The sequence below is a fragment of the Bombyx mandarina genome, chromosome 09, assembly GCF_030267445.1.
Source record: "Bombyx mandarina strain Sakado chromosome 09, ASM3026744v2".
Lineage (NCBI taxonomy): Eukaryota > Metazoa > Arthropoda > Insecta > Lepidoptera > Bombycidae > Bombyx > Bombyx mandarina.
The window spans coordinates 9,921,564-9,934,789 of NC_143216.1; the positions used below are offsets into that span (position 1 = coordinate 9,921,564).

Genomic DNA, 13,226 nt, shown 5'->3' on the forward strand with positions numbered 1-13,226 from the left:
ATTGAGGTTTGAGGTGGACATCTCAATAATTTTTATTTATTGCAAATACGGGTGATCAAGCTTACGGCCCACCTTGTTTTAAGTGGTCACCAAAACCCGTAGACATAATTGCGCGAACACGCAACTCACCTTAATAACTGTCCCATCTTTTTCATATGCATATATTCTACTTCATGATGGCGGCAACACATCTATCCACCATTTAGAGTACTAAAAATTTGTCATGCATCTCATAAGTACATGTTAGTTACATTATAACTGTTCTAATTTTTTTTTTTGCTAGATGGGTGGACGAGCTCACTGCCCAACTGGTGTTAAGTGGTCTATCTTAATATTGCTACGACAATCGGGGAAGTCATTTGCGGTTGTCGTTATCTATATCTCTGTGTTCCTGACTAATTAAATACATGCTTTTTACTTTGTTATTGTCTATAAAATACCTTGACTATTCCTTGTCTTTTTAAGGATGATAAAATTTAAAACCTAGTTTGATCCACATATTTAAGAAACAAAAAATTTAAGTGTGAAAAGCTGAAGAATTACATCTAAAACACGAACAGAATTTACAGCTACAATGAGCACACGAGGAAGAGTAAAATTGGATTCGCTTTCTAGGTAGGAAACTCCTAATAAAAATTCCTAAGAATCAATACGTTTTTTTATATTGTATTTTATTTATTATTCGCCTCCGTTTTGTGTTAAAGGGACAATCCCGGGTTCTGCTGAGGTCGTAGCGCGAACCAATTGATTTGATACTTTATTTGTCTAACTTTTTACTTACATAATGTATCATATTTCATATAAAAGTTTAACACGATTCTTTCAAACGAAATTTGCATAATTAGGACTCGAAGTAGTAGTGTGAGAATGCAATCTAGCACTTATTTCTACAAGCAATAAACTTTCATTACTTGTTTTGATTTGGAAAATGTTGATACTTATACAAATCTATAAATATTATTTTTCAATCATATGTCTAAAGATTTTCAACGACATTATCGGTGCTTTGATTAACACGTATGCACACTATGATTAATAAGCTCATACAAACTTATGTGTAAATAATAAATTGGTCTGTAGTACGATACTAAATTAGTGGTAATTCCTATCAATTAAAATGAGTAAGTATCAAACTTATTGAATCGTTGTACAAAAGCAACAGTGAGCAGAAATACACGTTAGAATCGGTGTTTCGGCTTCGCGATTTGCATGTCCCTGTGTGTGTACATTCGATTGAATGCCATTAAACGCCCGAGGGTGTGAAGCGATACAAAACCCCGTCGCCCTGATCAGAAACTCGGTAAGGCACATTTTTTACAATTATTACTTCAATTCCGTATAAGCCGGTGTTCTCAAATAAATATAAAAAATTTCGATACTAAAAAGTCAATATATATATATATATATATTTTTTATTGCTTAGATGGTTGAACGAGCTCACAGCCCACCTGGTGTTAAGTGGTTACTGGAGCCCATAGACATCCACAACGTAAATGCGCCATCCACCTTGAGATACAAGTTCTAAGGTCTCAAGTATAGTTACAAACGGCTGCCCCACCCTTCAAACCGAAACGCATTACTGCTTCACAGCAGAAATAGGCAGGGTGGTGGTACCCCCCCGCGCGGACTCATAAGAGGTCCTACCACCAGTAATTACGCAAATTATAGTTTTGCGGGTTTCATTTTTATTACACGATGTTATTCCTTCACCGTGGAAGTCAATCGTGAACATTTGTTGAGTACGTATTTCATTAGAAAAATTGGTACCCGCTTGTGGGATTCGAACACCGGTGCATCGCTTCAACACGAATGCACCGGACGTCTTACCGTTAGGTCACGACGACTACAAAACTTACTTATCTCTAAAAATAAGTCGTCGTTGCCTAAAGCATAAGACGTCCGGTACATTCATATTTGGTAATGCACCTGTGTTCCAATCTATCAGGCAGGTACAAATTTTTCTAATGAAATACGTACTTGACAAATTTTCACGATTGACTTCCACGAAAAAGGAATAAAGACGTTTAATAAAAATCAAACACATTCAAGCAAGCCGTTGTGAGACCTTAGCACTCATATCTCAAGGTAGGTGGTGGTATTTACGTTGTAAAAGTCTATTAGCTCCGGTAACCACTGAACATCTGGTGGGCCATGAGCTCGTTCACCCATCCATCTAACCAGTTAAAAAGCGGGTGTAGTGTAGCAGTTTTTGGATTGGCAGCCACAGCTTGCTTAATTAATTGTTTTGATTGTTCTGGGTATTTCAACTTCTCTGGAGAACAAAGGTAAGTTCATGTTTGGGTTTATTTCTAAAGAATCACAGGCCCAGCGATTTACAGATAAAAAACTTGCTGCTTGCAAGAATTATTTGTTTAATGGAATTGTTTTGTTTGTATTGAGGTAATTGTTTTTCGAGTTTTTGAGTAATTGTTTATATTGTATTATCACTATTACCAGCCCGCGTTCCAATATTTTTTTTAGTCACGATCAGTACTCCCCATTATACAATCAAATATTTTAAATAAGTTTTGTAATGCGACTTTTGTAGAAAATCTATGTTAGTCACAAAAAAACATTGTAAATTTATCTTCCACCTACTATGTTTCAATGTGTGACCATCAAACGTTTAGTCGACTATTTATTGGCACGTTTAGCGATTGTGAAAAAATTCCAATAGACGTCCGTACCCGAAAGCGTTACAGAGTAAGAATAATGTTTAATTTGTACAATGAAAACTGTCTCGCTTGATTTGTGAACGTTTTTCTCTCTTTCATTATTGTCGAATTACGAAATTTTATGTTCAGAGTTTATTTTAACATTAAAGCTTAGAATATGAGCTTTCTAATTGGTTTATAGTTGGTGTTCATTTCAGTCTAAAGCCCTTACACAAGCACGTGTGTATAATTTTAATTCCATTTTTGAAATACATAAGATTGAAGCTTCAATTGCAACAGTGCTTCTAGTATTCAAACTAGAATTAAATTTAGCAGAAATGGGCAAGTGGTACCAGTTACCAGTGATACCAGCTCGTGTGGATTTCCTGTACGCCCTACCTGCAGCTCAAATAACCTGCCTACCTGTGCTGACCTAGCCAGGATCTCATATTCGTTTCTTCTGATTAATTATCGATTTAATTAATAACAAAACAATAATTTAACTAATTTATTTTCGTAATAACCACAAAAAATATTCTCATATGCCATGAAATCTCTTAAAACATCATACTCCTTGACAGATAGTTTGGTAAAAGAGTAAAGCTTGTCATTTAAATGTTCTTGATGTCACTTTGAGATTACAGTCTCGTGGGTCAGGTGGCCCGTGTCACACATTATAAGCCTATACCCGCTCGCGTTATCCTCTCATCCACATAATACTTTAGTTTTTGGGCTGCCCAATGTGTCGTGTGGATCTGGCAACCCAAAGTTTTTATCAATACATCGGGTATAGTTCATAACCGGAGACGGGTCACCTTTTTTAGATCTCATAGTTGTGATAGTACAAAGTATGTATTTGTTTTTTCTTTTTTTTATTACTTTGATTGGTGTACGAGCTCACAACCCACCTGATGTTAAGTGGTTACCGGAGCCTATAGACATCTACAACGGAAATTCCGCCAATAATTTCGAGATATAAGTTCTAAGGTTACAGTACAACGGCTACCCCACCTGCCTCGAACCGAAACGCGTTACGTTCACGGCAGAAATAGGCAGAACGGTGGTACCTACCCGTGCATACTCACAAGACATCCTACCACCAGCCATTACGCAAATTAAATTTTTGCGGATTTTGATTTTTATTACACGATATTATTCCTTCACCGTGGAAGTCAATCGTGAACATCGTTGCATCGCTTGATACGATTGCACCGGGCGTCTTATCCTTTAGGCCACGACGACTTCAAAACTTATTCAAAGCTTATTTGTACTATTATAGATGAAATTTTGTTGGTAGATGCTATTTCCTAGATGGCGAGACTGTGTGCGACGTTCGTAATAAGAAAGCACCAATACGCCAGCATTCAGGAAGTCCTGCTACTTCTATAGGCCAGTTGGCTCTTTTGGCTCAAGAGATATTCATGACTTCACCGTGACTGAAGACACCTGACCTTTTGGTGAATTTATTTGCGATGGATGAGGTAATAAGCACTTGGAACTACTGCGGGAGTCTCAAACGCAAGAGCACCTTAACACTTTTTCGCTATTTGCTAATTTTTTACTGAGTGTTCTCGAAATTATGATGAGAAGCAGCGGTGAGTCGTGGTAAACTCGGCTTCTGCAAGAGCACCATCTGGATGAATGAAATTGCTGAAAAATTATGACAAGAAGATAGCTTTTCGCTCTATGCATCGAGTTTCCGTTGCCGTTCAAAACTATTTATGCTGGTATAATTGGTTATATCCAGAGAAAAATAAAATACTCGGTATAATTGTTTATATCCAGAGGAAAATAAAATACTCGGTATAATTGGTTATATCCAGAGGAAAATAAAATACTCGGTATAATTGGTTATATCCAGAGGAAAATAAAATACTCGGTATAATTGGTTATATTCAGAGGAAAATAAAATACTCGCTTTAGGTTGAAGCGAGGGAAGAATTTTAGTAGCGGTCATTTTCTACAAACTACCCTATCGTCTGTATATAATCAACACTCTCCTCCCCAAAAAAGTCGTGCTTCTGAAGCACTGTACAGTGATGCATGAAAAAGTGTGCTTCCAAATATGAAATATTTTCAAGTGATTTGACTAATAGATATATAATAATAATAATATATTGTAAGGAATACCCTACAAAAAGGGTATAAAACCGGCGCGCAGCTCCGTCACCCGCGCATTTGTCGGTTGTCATTCGTCGAGAGAACATCGTTCAAAGACTTTAAGTGTTAATTTAGGAAACACGAATTTTATAATAATGTTGTGGGTACAGTGCCTATAAATAGCAACGCCTTTGCTCGAAACATTCATTCGATCGGCGGCGTTCGTGAGAGAAGGTAGTCGTGGTCGTGGTGTGCGTGAGTCATTGTCTTAAGTCTCTGTAAATGTGTGCTAATTGTTATTTTTTTTAATGGTTTTTCTTCTGATTCCTAATATCAGAAGTGGGATAAAGGACTCAAATAGCCCACAGTAGCGTAAAACTCTGAACTTTGTTTTGTTTTACAAAGACTGCTTACTTTGATGCTTTCATACTTTATTTGTTATTTTTCTTGTGTGATTGCAAATTTTAACTGTGATAATGAGACATACTGAAACTCCTAGTACACGGAGGCGACCGTCTCGAGATGATTCTCGTAATCGAAAACGATATTATGCTTTCGCGATCACAGAGATGATAGACAGAATCGCGATACGAACGATGCGCTCGCGCACGATAGACCTGTCGCGACACGTTCTAACGATAAGGAGCACGCTGAACAGACCACCAATATTTTACGGATAGTTACGACTCCCATGTCGAATATCGTTGGTTCGCAACAAGGCCACGTAGAATCTAGTATCCCTGGTTCTAATGCTCTACCCTCTCCAGTGCTTTAATGGAAGCAATTAAAACTTTGCAACCCTCAAGGTCGCAAAATTATTACATATCGTATTTTGACCCATCGATTAATAATTTCATTGAAGTTTGTGCGAAGAAGTAGAACGCGCCAGAGAAGTTAACGCGTGGAACGACCACGAATGCTTATCGCGAGTGGCATCATGTTTAAGGGACGATGCTAGGGTTTGGCTGAGTGAATGGGTTACTTCTGATAGAACTTTGAACTTTAATAGTGATACGGGGCATAATGGGCCCTCAGGTTAGAGCCGCGAACACTAATCTACTCACGATTTGATTTCATTTTTAGTGGAGGTCAGGTTAGGCCGAGTCCTCATAGGGTTCAGGCACTAAATGAGTCACCAGTGACTCGTAATGTCACACAGGTAGATAATTCTTGAGGTTGACTGCATACTTCCGAAGGTGATTTCGGGACTATGTTGGCAAAATGGTCAATTCAACTTTTGAGATTACAGCTCATTCTGAACATCACAAAATGCAAGACAACAGACATCCGCCCTGCAGCTTCTGGTAGAAAAGACGCCACTACACCTGTGGTGAGGACTCTAATTACTGATGTCACGACTGAGGTGTATCGTTCGAGGTGAGTTCGTCGAGAACTAGGTCGAGGTAGAGCTCATCAATTGGTACCACGAAGTGAAAAGCGATATGATGCTCGCGTGGATGGGCACCGACGAGCAGCAGCCGTTTTTAATGTCGATAATCTTGTTTTGGTAATAACTCAATCTACAGGAAATCTAGATCCGGCAATCTGTGGACCTTACCGAATGGTGAGGATTGTGCCTCACGGGCATTGCCGCCAGCTCGGGCCCCTCGATGGTTCCTGCGGCAGTAGCACGCAAGCGACGTGCCGGTAGCTGCGTAATATCGGTCGGCAGGTAAACTTGATTCCGGCATGCGTGGCCCGTATAAGGTTGTCGAAATTCTACCCAGTGGACGCTATACCCTACGGCTGCTCAACGGCAGTTATGGCAAAACTACGCAAGCAGCTGCACAATATATGGTGTCGTGGCGGGGCGAGTGGACCCCTGAGACATGTGCTGCCTTCTTTGAGAGCAAGTAAAGTTAATAATTATCATCGTTCACAAATATACGTGTTCCTATGGTGAACCTGAAGGGTGAGCTATAGATGATTGCTCTCTAGTTACGTATCCCTCACTCGGAGTCACGGTGAGATGCCTCAATACGATTGGCCTAGGCTGACGTATTGAGAAGCCTCGGCACGTTTGAGTATGGTCGGCGTGTCGGGAAGCTTCACACGTTTGAATACGCTCTGCGTGTGGAATGCACTCGTACGTTTTAATACGATCTTCGTACGAGTGGGTCTGGGACCATTTTACAGGGATCACTGGTAACCAAATGCAGAAGACGCTTAACGAAGGGCGACGTACACTGGCCCTTGGAACAGGAATATGCGCATTAAGGGTGATTGTGCATACTGCGCGCACTGCTCGCGTGCCGCTGGCTGCGCACACTGCTCGCGTGCCGCTGGCTGCGCGCGCTCATCTACTTCTGGCGCGCATACTGCGCGCACTGCTCGCGTGCCGCTGGCTGCGCACACTGCTCGCGTGCCGCTGGCTGCGCGCGCTCATCTACTTCTGGCGCGCATACTGCGCGCACTGCTCGCGTACCGCTGGCTGCGCACACTGCTCGCGTGCCGCTGGCTGCGCGCGCTCATCTACTTCTGGCGCGCATACTGCGCGCACTGCTCGCGTGCCGCTGGCTGCGCGTGCTCATCTACTTCTGGCGCGCATACTGCGCGCACTGCTCGCGTACCGCTGGCTGCGCGCACTGCTCGCGTACCACTGGCTGCGCGCACTGCTCGCGTGCCGCTACCTGCGCGCGCTTACCTACTTCTGACGTGCATACTACACGTGTTGCTCGCATGCCGCCGACTTCCGGTGCCGTACGACTGGCAGTGACGCAGAGGGCGATGTCGCTCGATCTGTGGCCTGCTGCTTCACTCGTTGGGGACTATGATGCCTTTGGTCTACTAAGCCCGAAACAGGGAGTCACGAGTAAGGAGTAGTTCGTTTGCAGTCCTGCTGAGCTAATTATGCGCTCCGCTTGCATTTTCAGGATTATCTATCAGGACGGTCGAGCGGGACGCCCGCCACACGTGGTGCAGCCTCACATCGTGGTTGCAGACTGGAGCTGGGATGGCTGCCCTGCCGAACTCTCGGGAGGCGCGGATCTAACAAGATCTTTCGCACGCTTCCGCATCATCGTTACGAGTGGACCCCAGTTATGTGGTCGAGGACGAACCACAGTCAGGAGAGGCCGTGTAAGGAATACCCTACAAAAAGGGTATAAAACCGGCGCGCAGCTCCGTCACCCGTGCATTTGTCGGTTGTCATTCGTCGAGAGAACATCGTTCAAAGACTTTAAGTGTTAATTTAGGAAACACGAATTTTATAATAATGTTGTGGGTACAGTGCCTATAAATAGCAACGCCTTTGCTCGAAACATTCATTCGATCGGCGGCGTTCGTGAGAGAAGGTAGTCGTGGACGTGGTGTGCGTGAGTCATTGTCTTAAGTCTCTGTAAATGTGTGCTAATTGTTATTTTTTTTAATGGTTTTTCTTCTGATTCCTAATAATATGACCTTTTTTCTTTCTTCTTCTTTATCGGTATTACTATTGGCAGAGTGGTCGTGGTTAGGACTTTAGGTTTTGGTGGCAAGCTTTACAACACGCCGCTACTCTTCTTGCATTCATATGGTGATGATGAGCCATGACCAATATAACATACATAATATACAAATAACCTTTCACATATGTACATACGTACATACATAGATACATATAAGACGTGTGATTATTAGATTATGATGGTTGACTACAAAAGAAAGTACCTCACCTCAGCAAAATGCAATTAGATTCGTCTCGGGAGACACGACTAGCTTAGACAGAGAGCCAGCAAAATTTTTACAGAACCATTTAATGTGAAGGTCTTAATATATTTTACAAGGATGTATTGGGGATCCTTGTCTGCCTAGTTCTGCCTCCAAATACTAATGCAAATGAGATAAACAAACTGACACTGAGAGTCGCATTAAAAAAGAAAACTCGAAGTTTGAATCGAAATGTGAACTGTGAGTCCCTACAGAATTAAGTAATTACAGTAGCTTGTCATTTTTACAAAAAGCAACTCAAAATATAAAGATTTTGTGAAAGCTGTATAATGCCACCATTTATATCTCAAACTAAGTTTACAGTACATTAATTATTGAAAAGAAAGTAAAACACAACTAACAGTGTATTATTCTTTGAGATAACGTTCCAATCGCATCACCGACTCTCCGGATGTATTCCCTCGGCTAATTTACATTTAAATTGTAGCTACACGTGGAGGACTCTTGTTTTTAACCACCTCAACCGCACTCTCGAGACTCCATCGACTCTATATGAAAATGTAGAGAACGTAGAGTCAAATTTGTTTCGAAGCACAGGTTCTGATTTCTTCTGATACTTAGAAACACAACTTAAAAAAATTAATATTTATCACGAATTCTTATTTTCTCAACGGATCCGCTGTTAACTCCTAAAATTCACAAAAGCACAAATTTAAACTTTCGCTTAGAAAATATCAAAATAAAAGGAAATGTATTAGATTTTCTCATTCGAGATATTTTAGGTGAGCTCACGTCATATAATTTCATATTTCCCGCACGCTATTGTCCACTCGGAGACGTTTCACTTGACCCCACTTGAGGCAATCTAATTTAGCTCATATCCGTTCAACGTTTGACCAAACATTGGGTTAAGAGAAAATCTATTAATTTTTGAGAAAATTTCGCCATTGTAGCTAACTTATGCGTAACTATTTATTGGACGTATTTAAATAATCAGCAATTGTGAAATACTTTGAAATTAGCAGATTGAAAAGAACTCCGATTGTACCGAGGCTATCCAAGAATAGCTTTGTTCTATGGCTGCTGTCTTCATTGATTCAATAATAAAAAATCTAACTAACAAGAGGCATGGCTATACATGGTATATTCTATGAAAGTGATTCCAAAACTACACTGCATGTGTATCAGAAATTTTAGTTTACCCAAAACTTACAACAGCACGCTTCTTTACTTGAAAATAGAATCCAAACGTTGGACCAAACAGTGGCCAAACTACGTTTCATATCATAACACAGAGGGGCGAAGATGCAGGTAACTTGACGGAAAATCTAATTTAGTAAATTGAATCATGTTACCAGCCAACTACAAGAGACACACAATGACATGTTAGCAGAGCTATGGGCGGGATCCTAGCGGCATCACATACTTTTTTATCGATAGGGAGTCAAACTGTTGGTTTCTCTACTATTAATTTCTTACTCAAAATATCGTTCTTTTTTATTATTGCCTTTGTAGATAGACGAGCATACATCCCACCTAACGGTAAGTGATCACGTCAGCAAGACGTCCGCAATGCCAGGAACAGAGCGAAACTGCTGCCTACCATATTTTTTCTAAAGTTTTAAGTTATTTCTAAAATTCTTTATAAATAGCATATTGCTTGAGACTTGAAATAATAATGACAGTTGCATTTTAATTTTGACTATCCTTGTTGAGTGTTTCGCGGCAGGAGCTGGTACAGCGGTGGCTTTCCCGGGTGACTACGGCCAATAAGCTTTGTGCGAAATAATTGTGAATTCCACCAGTATAGCTTATGGAGAAAAATCAATTCAACAATGTGGCGTGTATATATTTTGTGTAGTTTTAAGTTTATTTTATTGTATACGGTTGTGGTATTTAGTGTTTAATATATTTTATGTTAAATTAAATATTAGTAATATTTCCGGACAAGAAGTTAAATTTTATATATATAGGTACATAGTGGCGGCTACGCATCCTCGGTGCCCGCGGCCGAAGGAGCGGCTCCGCTGCCACCCGTTCAGTTCGCTCGCAACTACGGACACGGGCGACTTATGTTTTTAAATAACGCTGCTTTTGCTTCGCTGTAATTTGTAATCTAACTTCAGCTTTGTCCTGTGCCTTCTCTTCAAACTTATACTCCTTCTGTACGTTCTGAATTCTTCTTGTGGTGTTGACTATTATTGTGATAAAAGAATAAATAAACTTTATAAGCCTTTTGTGAACTATCATTCAGTTCTAACACCCTACGAACTAAAACTACAACAGTATTTTAAAAGGCTATTTATACATGATTTTCTCCAAGAATTGAATTAATTTTAGGTATTACATTTTCTGTTTTACTTTTAAGGACGACTAGACTGATTTCTTTTTCAAGAAAGGGTTTTTATGAAATATAATATTTATTACGAAATCCACGAAAAGGGTTACAGTAAAAGGTAATGATACCGTTTCAATTAAAAAAAATGCTTAATAAACATTTAAAAATATATTACAACTATGAAAACAGTGATGTTAAGACAAAAAGTGCATAAAGTATGGCCCGAACAGGGAATGGAGGCGCCGGGTATCGATCCCAGTACCTCTCGCATGCTAAGCGAGCGCTCTACCATCTGAGCTACGCCCCCTGTGGAAAATGGAATAAATATAACCTTCCTATTCATCCATGATCGAGCTTTCTTCGTTTTTACGTCTAACAAGAAGCTCGCTAATAATAATGATACCTATATGTAGCTTTCCAAATTGATTAAAAGAGTCCCCACCAGCCGCAGATGGGTCTATATTCTTTATCGGTGTCTATAAGTGACAATGAGGGACAATTGTCTTTGAAATTTTCAGCTTTTTTATACGTTTACTTTATAACTTTTAGCTTATTTTAAAAATCTCTATTACTTTTAATTGATTTAGACTTATTTTAGAACTTATCACTATTTGTGATGTTTAAGACCTGATTACAATCTAGTGTTAATTGAAATTGTTTGGGAAATACTTTTGTTTCATTTCAGAATAAAATTAAAGAGTACTACGAGTAATCCAATGAAACACGAGATATTTATTTAAAAACTAATTTGACTGGCAAGCTACGCCCAACGCAGTGTCTACGCGCTTTTGTGTAGCTACGTCAGCTGCTACACAAAACGTAGCAACGTAGTTAGCTGAAGATTTTTTTTTTTGAATTTTATTTTAAAATAGAGAAACAAATAGGTTTTATCAATATTAGTTTGTCTTTTTCCGATTCGTGAAGGACTATTTAGCATATTATTTTTTTGTTATTTAAAAAAAAGAAACTTGCGAAAGTTTATTTTTTGATAATTTTTTTTATCACACCATTACCAACAGCCATAGTGGAACGTCTTTTTTTAAAAACACTTTATATTTACGTACGTACTTTTTACAACATACTAATAAAAGTCAATACTTTACCAAAAATAGCATAAAGTCAGGGCCCGAACAGGGAATGGAGGCGCTGGGCATCGATCCCAGTACCTCTCGCATGCTAAGCGAGCGCTCTACCATCTGAGCTACGCCCCCTTTACGGACAGCTATGAATATAATATTCGTATGCGTTCATGATATAGCTTTTCTTCATCGTTTTAAGCTGTTATTTCCGGATAGAAGTTAGTTATCATAAAGGTATTTTCGTATATAAAGACGTATAGTTACTGCCCTACAAATGCTGGCTATTGTCGAGTTTTGTACGACTGTGGGACGCTTATTACTTATTTGTAGCTTTTATCTATTAAATAACTTACTTTATTTTCAAAGGTGATTGTTTTTATTTTACTTGTATTATATGTATTATGTAATCCTTCCCCTTTCCCTTAGTCACTTTTCTGTTAACTATCAAAGAGCTTTTAAAAACGTATCAAGAAAGCCTTTGATTCGATTGAAACCTGAGCCGTTTTGCAGTCTCTTGAACGGTGCCGAGTTGATTACCGATACAACGAAGTGTTGAAGTGCTAGTACGGAAACGGCAATATTTTAGTCTGATTACAGGACCAGGCTTCGGCATCCATCCTTTTCTATCGTGGCATAAGGCAGGGTGATGTTATTTCGAGCCTTCGGCGCGCACTGTGCGGTACCGTGGGTTTCGTGGAGTCGGAGTGGTGGGGCTCGATGGGGTTTAGTCGGTAGTCGTTCTGCGGGGCAAGTGCTTCGCGCGCCTTTTTCAAGGCGTAGTCTCCTGTGAGAAATTGGGGGAGGTGAAGGACCTCGGCCCTTCTCTTCTCCCCTTCTTCCTCTCAGGAGGCGTCGGAGTCCGACATAACCCAGTCCGTTACCCCTCTCGACCGGGTATCCGTAAATGGATTCCCCAGCGTTAAAAAAAAAAAAAAGGATGATGTTATTTCTGCGAAACTGTTCACCATTGCATTGGGGTATATTTTCAAAATTCTGGACTGGAAACGACTAGACATCAACATTAACGGCGAATACATAGCTTATCTTCGGTTTGCCGACGATCTCGAAATTGTAGATCAGACCTTGAAGTGCCCAGCACAATGCTCAATCACGTCACTAGAGCTTCTATCCGAGTGAGCCTGATTACGAACATGGAAAAAATGAAAATTATGTCGAATACACATGGAGCGCCCACTCCAGTAATGATCGGAAGATTTATGCACGAAGTTCTTCTTCTTCTTCTTTCCTCCACCTTATCCCACTAGGTGGAGTTGGTACAGCTAATTTTTCTATTCCATTCTCTTCTATCAGCCGTCATCTCAATACTCACCCCTCTCTCATATCGTCATTCACACATTCCATCCATGTCTTTTTCGGTCAACCTGTTCCCCCTCTACGCATAAAGTT

General features: G+C 40.1%; 1 protein-coding gene and 2 non-coding genes across 3 annotated transcripts; 1 reads left to right on the plus strand and 2 right to left on the minus strand.

The window, feature by feature from the left end:
• Window positions 1-2,992: 2,992 nt before the first annotated feature.
• Window positions 2,993-6,970, plus strand: LOC149502344 (uncharacterized). Its single transcript, XM_089729986.1, is given in 5 exon segments — window positions 2,993-3,042; window positions 3,952-4,086; window positions 5,322-5,461; window positions 6,146-6,405; window positions 6,408-6,970. Coding segments are annotated over 5 exon segments (789 nt in total). The 3' UTR covers window positions 6,612-6,970.
• Window positions 6,971-10,974: 4,004 nt separating this feature from the next.
• Window positions 10,975-11,047, minus strand: TRNAA-AGC (transfer RNA alanine (anticodon AGC)). The gene has a single exon. It is a non-coding gene; the product is annotated as a tRNA-Ala (tRNA).
• An 831-nt stretch (window positions 11,048-11,878) lies between these two features.
• On the minus strand, window positions 11,879-11,951 carry TRNAA-AGC (transfer RNA alanine (anticodon AGC)). Its single transcript has one exon. It is a non-coding gene; the product is annotated as a tRNA-Ala (tRNA).
• Window positions 11,952-13,226: the final 1,275 nt, after the last annotated feature.